The 11,068-nt window shown below is 55.6% G+C and overlaps 1 protein-coding gene and 1 long non-coding RNA gene across 9 annotated transcripts; one reads left to right on the top strand and one right to left on the bottom strand.

Annotated features, from left to right (window-relative positions):
* The first annotated feature begins 3,694 nt into the window (after window positions 1–3,694).
* LOC132510769 (uncharacterized) lies at window positions 3,695–5,937 on the top strand. The gene is made up of 3 exons (XR_009537426.1): window positions 3,695–4,111; window positions 4,598–4,839; window positions 4,939–5,937. It is a non-coding gene; the product is annotated as an uncharacterized LOC132510769 (long non-coding RNA).
* ACBD4 (acyl-CoA binding domain containing 4) lies at window positions 4,072–11,044 on the bottom strand. 8 transcript variants are annotated; one of them, XM_060133107.1, is made up of 10 exons: window positions 10,342–11,034; window positions 9,818–9,947; window positions 9,440–9,560; window positions 9,284–9,368; window positions 8,883–9,003; window positions 8,574–8,660; window positions 8,182–8,252; window positions 8,013–8,091; window positions 7,154–7,293; window positions 4,072–5,772 (listed from the first exon to the last, which is right to left on the bottom strand). In XM_060133107.1, exons 2-10 carry the CDS (start codon window positions 9,903–9,905, stop codon window positions 5,722–5,724), a joined length of 843 nt encoding a protein of 280 aa, XP_059989090.1. In that variant the 5' UTR covers window positions 9,906–9,947; window positions 10,342–11,034; the 3' UTR covers window positions 4,072–5,721. The 8 variants fall into 8 exon arrangements, with proteins under 8 accessions (XP_059989090.1, XP_059989089.1, XP_059989093.1 ...); XM_060133106.1 differs by having other exon boundaries at window positions 4,072–4,754; window positions 10,342–10,844; XM_060133105.1 differs by lacking the exon at window positions 4,072–5,772 and adding an exon at window positions 5,780–6,728 and having other exon boundaries at window positions 10,342–11,044.
* Window positions 11,045–11,068: the final 24 nt, after the last annotated feature.

Genomic DNA, 11,068 nt, shown 5'->3' with positions numbered 1-11,068 from the left:
TCCCTCCTCCCCCCTCCGACAGCTCCTCTTCCGCCTCCTCCCCCAACTTCCCCTCCCAACCTGCCTCTCCACCTGCCAACTTCCAACTGCTGCCTCCCAGCCCTCTGCGCCCCTTTTATATAGAAGACGGTCCGCCCCGCCCATGCGCATGCGTAACGGGGTCCCCATCGCAGGAAGCTGGGAGTCGTAGTTCCCATCTTTCAGGCCCGCCGTCCTCTCGCGCCGTGCGACGTAGCCAATCCCAGGGCGCGTCGGGGGCGTCTTCCAGGCCACCTCCTTCCATCGTTTATCCCTCGCTAGAGAAACGTGAGCGCCCATTGGTCAAGAGGCACATGTCTCGCCGAGGAAGGAAGGCCGATCGCAGAGAAGATGGGGCGGGTTCTGGACCATACCATTCTGCTTCAGGAATACGAGAAGATTCGATGGCCTATGAGGGCCCGCACAGAATATTTTTATGAAAAGGTGCGTCCTAAAGGCTACTATTGTATTCTGTCCTCAGCGGAAAGGTTCTGAAGGTCATAAACACTTGTTAGCTAAAGCAAGAATGGTTTACTCCTAAAAAGTAGTCCCTAAAGTGTAAACGAGGATTTAATTCTGTAAAGAGAGATATTGGCCCATGGCTAATAATTCTCGATTCTTAAAATTATAGGAATGTCTTTAAGGGTGTGTGGTTAGTGACTGGGATTGACGTTTGCGGAAGGATATTGTGAACACATTTTTGTTTAAAAAAGCGCATGAAGAAGTAAACAAATGAAGAATAAAAAGTGCCGCCTTAAAGGGACAGTGTGACTGCGTTAGGGCAGCAACCTCGGACTAGGCCTCGGAAAATGAGAAAGCAGGTTCGAGTCCCGGTTGATGTCCGCCTTCGGACTGGTCTCGGGACCCTTGGCCGAAAGTGGCCGAGTCCCAGCCCCAGCGTAGTCCTTCTGGGCCACCGCCGCCCCAGGGGCCAGTGCAAAATGGTGGGCCGTGACCGAGGCTCTCGCCTGGGCCGGGAAGCACCGGGTGTGCGCCCTGGGCTCCCCCGAGACCCGGCCTGTAAGGCCTCGCCCCCTCCTCCCCCTCCCCGGGCCTCAGCTTCTATCGAAGAAAATGGTCTTCTGGGGCCGTCTTGGTCTCTTCTGTTGGGAACCGACCAGGACATTTTCCTGAGCCCGGACAGGAGAGTCCAGGGCTGCTGCTGAGCCTCTTTGTTGGGGGAGGGGTTCGAAGTTAATGCTGAGTTGAAATAATCGAGCCTGGCTAGTCGAGAGAGAAGGGGGAATCAGCCACAGAGGCTCTTCCTTGTCAGTGGGCGCTGGGCAATACCGGGAGGGAAGCAGAGCCAGAGGCTTCCGCAAGGAGGAAGCCTTGCCCAGAAATGGAGGCAGGGGGATTCTGGCCCAGAACTGTGGGACAGATTCATGGCGGAGTGGAGGGGGGCGGCGACATAGTCTCCTTGTGAAAATTCTCCAGATTCCAAGCTCCCGCCCAAAGGACAGGGGCCGGGAGTAGCCCAAACCCTCCGCCCAATTCACTTAGGCCTAAAATCACCCCGAAATGTCAGTTTCTCCCACTTGCCATACGCACAGTGACCCGTTCTAATCTTACTGTTCTTACTATTTCTTCCTCAGCTGCCGTGTATTACATTGCAACGGCTTTCCACCGCACAACGTTCTTTTACACACAGAACCATTTGCCCCACCATAACAGCCCAGTGAGTTAGGCAAGGTAGGGATTATTGTCTCCATTTTAGAGATAAGAAATCTCAGAAATTGACTTGTCCAAGGTCACATGACAATTGAGTGGCAATTTCAGCTAAAGCGAAGGTCTTTGTGTGTGACCCCGTGCCATTTTTCTTTCTGTCACAAACACAGAATTCCTTTTTTTTCGTAAGAACGCTAGATTTGGTTCCTTTTCATCTCCAACAACTTCAGCCTAATTCAGGTCCTTATTTCTTTTTTCTCTCTCTCCTTTTTTACCCTCTCCCCCAACCTTTTTTTTTTTTTTTTTTTTTTTCTGGCTGCACCACACAGCATAAGGGATCTCAGTTCCCCAACCAGGGAACGAACCTGGCTCCCTGCAGTGGAAGCGGGGAGTCTTAACCACTGGACCACCAGGGAAGTACCCCAGGCCCTTCTTCACTTAGCAAACATCGGATAGAAGGGCACAATGGTGAATAAAATGTCATCCTTGCTACTCAGGTAATGTGTAGCGAGGCCATCAAACCACAGTAAGCAAGTGAAGAAACTCCTGGTAGGAGCTTGTGAGCCAAGTTGCTTAGGAGTTGAGAATTGTGGACAGGTTTCATGCAGGAGGTGACTTCTTGGCTGTCTCTGAAAGACGAAGCATTTTCAGGCAGAGTAGCATGAAGTAGGGCATTCTATGAAGAGCAAGCATCTCATCCCAAGACAGGTCTTGTCTGGGGACTCAGGAGTGGTTCTGTGGGGAAGTGGTGATGGGTATGCCCAGAGGGAGAGGCAAGCAAGAGTGACCCTGAGGCACATCCAGGTGTTTTGAGGTTGAACATCCTAGCCTGTTTTCCCTGGGCTTCCAAGAACTCAGGTCTGTCTGAAAAGCCTGCCCCTCCTCTGTGCTGCTTCATCAGTCACACAGGAGGCTTCCCGGGAGCAAGAGCTGCCCCTCACACTGGGAGCTCCCCGAGGAAAAGAGTCTTTGCAGAGAACTCGACCGAGAGTCAGAGACTTCCAAATTGTTCCATTTTCAGACGCCTGAGGACTCCTGGGTACCCTCAATCAGGGGATTTGGAAGGTAAACTGAGCCCAACCTCAGTCTACTGGACAGGGCTCAGCTATATGGACTCATTTGCCCTATTAGGGGAGGGGTGGCCAGACTGATAGTTCGTAACTCTAGAATTCTATGAAAGGAGGCCACGCACCTTGATATTAGCTGAGGTTTTACTCTTTGCTAGGCATTTACAGGTCCTGGTCATTTATTTTTAATTTTTTAAATTTTTTTATTTTTATTTTTGGCTGCGTTGGATCTTTGTTGGATGTGCGCGGGCTTTCTCTGGTTGTGGCAAGCAGGGGCTACTCTTCGTTGCGGTGCGCGGGCTTATTGCAGTGTCTTCTGTTATTGCAGAGCATGGGCTCTAGGCGCGCGGGCTTCAGTAGTTGTGGCGCGCCAGGGCTCGAACCTCTGTCCCCTGCATTGGCAGGCGGATTCTTAACCACTGTGCCACCAGGGAAGCCCCTGTCCTGGTCACTTAAACCCCTGGAGTGCCTTATGATGACGAGATCTTCATCGTTATCTCACAAAGCAACCCAGGCTCAGAGCAGTTAAGAATCTTGCCCAGGTCACACAGCTAGTATGTGCAACTGGTGGAGCTGGCTTCCGCCCGACTCCTGCATCCCCAGCATCAATTTGGTCCCTCTTCCACTGCCCTCCAGTTGTCCATCCTTAACACACGGGTTAACTCAAAATTTCGGAGCCCCAGCAGTCTGCAGCAGCCAGCGACCCCCGGAGGTCTCTGCACGCTCCGGCACTGGGCCCACCCCGACCGGGGCTCCCGCGCAGGGCCCCGCCCCCACCCCTCTGGGAGGGGCGGGAACGAAGCTCCCGCCGGCCTTGGCCTTCCAGAAAGTTCCCTGGGAAAGCCCGAGCGCAGAGGTCACCGGGAGGGGGAACGGGGAGCGAGCAGCTGAGAAGGGGGAAGGGGGCAGTGAGCACCTCTGGGGCCGGGATGTCGGCCCCGACCCTACGCCTGGCGCGCGGAGCAGGGAGTAGCCGCCCTCCCCTTCGGGCGTGGACGGAGCCTGTGCCCGGGCCCCGCCGCACTCCTCTCCTCCCGCCACCCCTAGCTCGCCGGTTCCCTCCCCCCGGCCACGACGCGGCGGGGGGCGGGGCCGCGGCCTTGGCCCCGCCCCCACCACGGCGCATCTCCTCCGCCTCCGTTCCAGACCCTGGGCTGGTGCCTCCACTAGCCCGGGTAGCTGGGAAATGCTTCTGGGACGCCGCCCGCTGGCCTCTCGGGGCCGTCCACGGGCAGCGGGGGAGGGGGCAGGGAAGGGACTTGAGGCTCGCGCGCCCCGGACCCGCTTCCCGCCTCAATCCGTGGCAGCCCAGACGGCAGAAGATGAAGGTTTTATTTTATTTAGTGAAACACTCTTTTGTAAGTTAATGTTTAGTGAAGACGTCCTGAGTATATGTGGGGGTAGGGCGGCCAGGAAAACGGAGCAGACTCCCCTCCCCCGGGGTTAGCTCTCTCCGCCTTTCCCCAGCTCGGTCAGGCCTCCCAGCCAATCATTCTTCCAGGCCCCGGCCCAAGTCCCAACTTGCCCACGAGCTGAGCCTCCTCGGGGAGAGGCTAGGGTGGGAAAGGAGTCAGGTGACCCAGAGGCTGGGGAGGGCAGAGGCTGAGACCCGGCAGCTCCGCCCCAGAATCAGCCGCCAACCCTGAACTGGGGACGTGCACCACACGTGCAGCCTCCCCAGGGAGCCTGAGGTGGTTGGGGGTGAGAGGAGGGGAGTTCTGTGGAGCTGCAGGAAGAGTGGAGTCCTATCCGGCTCCCCATTAGGGGAGAGGTGCCAAGGCAAACACTAATTGGGGCAGGAAGGGGGTGGGAGCGGGGTTTAACGCCGTTCTCCTAAACTCTAGGAAGGCTCAAAGTCTCCTCCGTTGGCTGCAGAGACTCCTCCATTGAGAGTCACCTCTTCTGGGTCCGAAACTGTCGGAAGAGCCACTGGACGATGAAGGGCCACAGGAGGAAGAAGAGCAGCGTGGGAACAGAGAGCCCAGTGCCGGGCCTTGGCCTCTGCCGCCAAGGGGAGAGAGTCAGGAGCCAGCCCGGGCCTCAGCACAGGCTGGGCCCTCCTTCGCAACCTGCTTGCAGAGCTCAGGTGGGAGCTTCTGCCTCCCTCTCCTCAGTCTGAGGACTGGGGCTCCCAGTTTGTCCCTGACACGTTGAGCCCTAACTCCCTCCCATATCCTCCCCCAAGGTGCCGAGAAGGCTGAAGGCTGGAGAGGCTGCTGAGTGGAGAGACTGGCTTCGAGGCGTCTCCTCTGGGCCACAAAGCAGTGACCCTGTTGGTGTGGCCCGAAGACCCCATATTGTAAAGGACATGCCACATATTTCAAATGAGGACCCTGGGTGCTCAGATTTTAGTTTCTAAATACCATTCTCTGCTGAATGGAGAAGTGGCAGATTTTAGGTCTGGAGCAGGGAAGGTAGAATTGAATGTGAGACGTCTTGTACCAGGAAGCAAGGAAGCTTTTAAAGATTAATGAGGTCAAATTACCAGAACATAGGACCCAGCTTGAAAGGGTCCCACCAAAGTTGTGACAGCCTGGGCATCAAAAAGAATGATGATTGCAGTTGACTGAAATACTGAGTCTTTAAAATCCATGAGTTCATGATGATACTCAAAGAGAAAGGGGAAATTTATCACCACTGAGGTGGCTGTTAAATCAACTCCTTACTCTAAAAATAGATAATTAAAGAGAAAGAATTAAGCACTTATTCTGCCTTCCATAAGGCACTGTATTTCAGGGAAATCCTAGATGATCAGGGAAACTCTACAGAAAAATGACAGCTAATAAATGTTAAAGGAATAATAGAATTTAAAAGTCAACATTGTTTTTTGTAACCAGTAAATAAATTATTGATCCAGGCAAGGAGTATCTATCAATTGTCAAAAGCTGTATGTCAAATGGGCTTGATGGGGAACTGGACATTCCCTGGCTGCAAGTGGTGGGAACAGACTGTCACCCCTTCATCCCTGCTAGTGGTCCACGCTAAAATCATTCACGGTAGGACATCCAAATATGTGTCCCTTGATGTAAAGAAAGAACATCACTTCTGATGTAATCTGGTCATGTAAACTAGCCAGGAGGCTGTCATCAGACAGACCACAAGAGTGGAACATTCTACAGGACCACTATCCAGTCTCATCCGCAAGTCAGTAGCAGGGAAGAGGGACTAGTCTAGACTAACAGAGTCTTAAGAACAGAGGCTCCTGGCCTGGACAGACAGGGAAGGTGGAAAAGGGGATTTGAATGTGGATTGTGTAGTTGATGATATGAAGGAATTACTGTGTGTGATAAAATTTTGTTTTTGCTAGGTAGTAGAATGTCCTATTTTTAGAGATGCAAATCCAAGTATCTCAGGGTGGAAACCTTTAAAATCTTCAGCATATAAAATTAGTAAAAGGTAAACAATAAATGAAACCCTGGGGGGTGAGTGTTGAAAGGTTAGCCGCTGTGGATCTGAGGGAATTCCTGCCAACCTGGCTGACACCCACTGTGCCAAGGGGGTGAAGAGTCACGTGAGTGATTCCCCCGCATCCAGGAACTCAGCCGTCCCCTGCCCCCACCACTCCAGGCTTCGCAAGAACAGACTCACTCATAGTGAGTGGTGGATGCCAGCTTTGGTGGGCGACAGACCTAGGGCCACTCCCAGCTCCATTACTTAACGTTAATACTAATACTAACAATGAACCCCATATGAGAAGTCCCCCCCCACCGGGCACTGCGGAAGCACCTACATGCATTATGTCATCTAATCCTCAAAGCAGCTCTCAGGCTGTGTACCCTCAGGTAAGTTACTCAACATCTCAGAGCTGTAGTTTCCTCATCAGTAAAAGGGAAATGAAAAGAAAACCTATTTCACTGGTTTGTTTTGAGGATAAAATGAGATAATGCAGGTAATGTGTTTGGCACACAGCTGGGGTTCCAGAAATGGCCGCTGTGATTTATTTTGCAGAAGCAGAGGTGTAAAGGGTAAGCAGACCTAGAAGTTGAGAGAAGGGAGTGAGGGATGCAAGGGCTGAATCTGGGTAGGGCGAGACAATAAATCTGGGAACAGAAGTCCTGACTGAGGGGCAATAGGGACACACACCCCCGGCCCCAATGCAAAGAGCAGACACATTCTGGCCCCTCCAACTGCTGGAATTCCATCTGTCCTCAGTTACTCTTCAGGCAGAGGGAGATAAGAGCAGGAAAGGAGGCCCTCTCCCAGTTCCAGGCTGGAAGCATTACTACAGACCCCCTGACTTCCTTGCCTGCGCCACGAGCCACAACATTCTCTGGAGAAGGCAGAGGTGTGAGCAGGCAGAGACGTGGGGACAAAGACAGAAGTGGCTGGATGAGGAGTCCAGAAAAGAGACCCTCAAAGTGCTGCCCCAGCCTTGCCCTGGGCCTTCGGACAGGGCTCACCTGCTTGCGGGGGACAGGCATGCTCTCCAGGCTCTGCAGTCTCCCCTGGACGTCCCGCATGCTCTCCTGCAGCGCCCGAACCGTCCCCACCAGCCATGTGTCCAATTCCTGGGGCCCCAGCAGGGTGCTTTCCAATCTCCCTGCAGTGCACAGACACACAGGGAAGGGGACTCAGGAGGCAGCTCAGCTAGGGGCAGGGTGGTGGCAGGCTGGGGCAGGTCCAGGGAGAATAAGAGTAGAGTGTGATCCCTTGTACCAAGTGTGAGTCTTGTGAAGCCCATCCATGTGGCTGAGTAATGGGCTGCCAGGGGTTTGAATCCCAGCAGGACTACCGCTTAGCTGTGTGACTTTGGGCAAGTCAGTAACTTCTCTAAGCCTCGTTGGTCAACTGAAAATTATGTCATCTCCCTCACAGGGCTGCTCGCTCTGAGGAATAAAGGAGATAATATTTATGAAAGTGCCCTTATGGGACGTGGCACACTGGAAGTTCTAGAAAGGGACAGGGCAGAACTCATTGTCCTAAGAGAGTCCCAAATGGGAGACCCAGAGAGAGAGGATGACTCTCAAGACCACGTAGGTATAGGTGAGAGAGCTGGTCTAGGAATTCTACCCCAGCTGCCCTTCCTCAGTGCCAGCCAAGAGTACAGACTCCTGGCGGCCCTCGGAGAGGAGGCCGGGCAGTGAGTTTGCCCATCCAGGCCAGTGTCTGGCTTTAACCCTTCCTGGGCAGAGGCTAGGCACTCTCTCCAGTGCCTAGCGTTGGATTTCACCTCTTCCCACGAGGGCAGCCAGGGGAAGGCCCAGGGCACCAGAACCATGGGAACGGCCAAAGGGGGTGAAGGGTCAGTCAGGGGCTCACCTTTCTTTGCAGGAGACTCGGTGCTGTTTCTGGTGTTGAGCTCTCCTCCCAGGGCGCCCCTCTGCTCTGCCCCAACCTGCTGAGAAGAGTCACAAAGTCCAAGGGGGGTGGTGGGAGCAGCTAAGGCCCAGTGGGGTAGGGAAGGGGAGGCAATGGGAGTGGGTCTCACCAGCTCAGGCTCCAGCTGCTCCATGGAATCACAGAAAACCTCAGAGTCCTGGTCCCTGGGTGGCTGGGACTCTGAGAAGGGGATGAGTAGGGTTAGTGACAAGAGGGAGGCCACGGAGGGAGGGGAGGGGGGTGCATCTAGGCAGAGGCATCTGTCCAGGGCACACTAGAGATACTGCCACAAGAGGCACAGATGGCTCCCTGAGTGGGGCTCTGGATCAGGAATCCCAGAACCTGCCCCTGGCCTCTGGGAACGCAGGCGGTCTCAGTGTCTGGGCACGAGGCGTGATAGGCACAGCGTGGCACCTAACCTGCTACCCTCCACCCTGCCTGGAGGTCCCCCCCACCTCCGGCCTGGGTTTTGCCCTCTGCCCCTCCTGCCCAGGCACTGACCTGGGCTTGGGGGTGCGGGTTCCTTGGGAAGGCAGGGAGGCTCTGGGGTAGGCTCAGCATCTCCATTCAGCACCTGCTCTTTCCAACCTGCGGAGATACAACACCCAGAGGTGGGGCTGGGAAGACATCAGGCCCCTGCTCCCCAATTAGCCATGGACTCTGCCTGAGACCCACCCCATCAGGGGCACTGGTTGCGGTCCTTACAGGGACATCACCTAGAGCCCTCTGCCCCCAGGCTCCCCTCCAACTGAGCAGCCCCCCGAGACAGTTCAGTCAGCACTAGTGGAGCTCCCAGCCTGGGGGCCTGACCTGTGACCCTTTTCAGGAAGGTCTCCGGGGGCCTCGGCATGTCAGGGATCACCTGGTACAGGGGCTCGAAGTAACCAAACATGTCCTCTGCCACCTCGCCCAGGGGCACCGTGTCGATCACCTGTGCAGGAGGGGGTCTAATGGGGAAGGGCTGGCCCCTCCCACCACTGCCCCCTTGAGCTGGGCCGCCTCCACCCTGCTTCTGCCCTGTCATACCTCTCCCCCTTGTGCCCAGTCAGGAACCAGAGACAGGCAGGGGTGGGGGAACAGCATGAAGGTGGTTAATTCCCATAGGGGTATCAACGTGCAGGAAACATAATGGGGGTCAGACTGGAAAGGTGGGGGGCAGGCCACCTGGCTGAGAGCTTGGTCACAGAGAGGAGTCTGCAGCCTCTCCCTACCCTCTGGGCCACCAGCTTCATCTCAGTGACGTAGGCGGACATGGCCTGCTCCCTGCTCATCTTGCCCAGGCTGTTCCAGGCATCCCTGGGGGACAGAAGGCTGTGAAATGCTGGTTGACAGCTGAGGCTTGTTTGCCCAGCCGAAGGGGAGCTCACCATTTATAACGTCCAATAGGGTCCCAGAACCCAGGCTGGGGGACCAGGCAGGGCCCCATGGTAGCCTGCTTGTAGTAGCTGTAGAATCGCAGCATCTCTTTATAGGAGGGGCGGTAAGAGCCTGGGCAGGGGTTGGGAAGTGGGGGAGAAAGCATCACTCCCAGCTCCAAGAGGATGGAGGTGGGGGGAGAACCACCCTTGGGGAGGGCAGAGATGGCGAGGGGCCCCACCAGGGCAGCTGGACAGGGGCAGGTGGCAGAGGGGACCCCCAGGACAACTCAGGCAGGGACTTGTCTGTAAAAACTGCCAGGATCAAAGCCTCCTGGGAGGCGGACCCCAGTCGTCTTGACCCCCAAATGCGGGTCCCCATGCCCTCACCGTTCTTAGGCAGGTTCTGAATGACGCTTACTGCGGCCTGGAACTGTTTCTGGCAGTCCGGCTCTGGATTTTCATTTTCGGTACCCATACCCAGCTGCTCTGAGCCTTGGGGCCCTACTTTTGAGCGACTCTGCAAGAACAAACCTGTGTGTGAGCAGGCTCCAGCCCGCCCCACCTGCCCCCCGCCCCAACTCCTCCCTGGCACACGCCTCTGTAAGTCACTGGTCCATTTTCCAGGAGCAAACTAAGCTCTTTAGAGGCCTGAGTGAGACACCCTGGGAGGTCAGAAGCTGCGACTGAGGAGGCACCTTTTCCTACCCCAAGGCAGCGTGGGTGGGGCCAGGATGGGTGGAGAGGACCTCGGTGTGTGGGTGGAGAGACAGGTGGCAAGTGCCTCTCTAGATGCACATCTCCAACTCCTAGACAGGAGAACCCGCAAGCCGAGAGGAGACAGGGCGGGGCAAACATCCTCCCACCCCGGCCCCCCATACCCCGGCTCAGCTGCCCGGCCGCCCGACACTCACCCTCAGCGCCCACTGCCCGGACACCTGGGTTCCCGCTCGCCACTACCCGGAAGCTTCCGATTGACCTCCTGGCCGGGTCTGGCCCGGATGGGGACGCGGAGCAAGGGGGAAAATTTAAGCCAATGAGAGAGCCCGTTTCAGATTTCTTCTACACCTCGACCACTCAACGCGGCCCTTTCGAGATTATGCAAATAGTTTAGCGGTGCCTCTCCCAATCAGGCGGGGCAAATCCGCGGGTTGGTTCCTCAACCCTGGATCGCCAGAGGCAGGCGGAAGCGCCCCCTGGTGGACACCGTGAAATGACGCTGTCTCTTGCGCCCCCTCTGGTGGAAACCCGCTAGTCAGCTGAACCCAGGTCCCCCAGATTCGAGCCACGCAACTCAGCTCTCCAGACACTTAACAGGCGCTGGGGATAAAAGGGGGAATCATGTTCTGAGGTCAGGGGTTCTAAAGGAGGGACACTGGAGCTGAGTTTTGGAAGCCTTAAGAGTAAGCCAGGAGAAGAATGAGGAAGGTCATTTCTGGAGGAAGGAATTGCAGGATCAAAAGTACAGAGGAGAAGACTAAATATTTAGAAAGAATATCCAGAGAGGTGTGGAGACGCCAGCCAGCACGGACGGAATCTCTGAGTCCGGGATATCTGAAAATGGAGTAGAGCAGTAGGTGGCAAATCTAGGTCCTGAGAAACTAAGCTTTATCTTTGGGATGACACACTCCCGGCCGCCGC

This window comes from Lagenorhynchus albirostris, chromosome 20 (genome assembly GCF_949774975.1).
Source record: "Lagenorhynchus albirostris chromosome 20, mLagAlb1.1, whole genome shotgun sequence".
NCBI lineage: Eukaryota > Metazoa > Chordata > Mammalia > Artiodactyla > Delphinidae > Lagenorhynchus > Lagenorhynchus albirostris.
The sequence above is the reverse complement of the archived record's forward strand: the minus strand, read 5'-3'. Positions and strand labels throughout refer to the sequence as shown.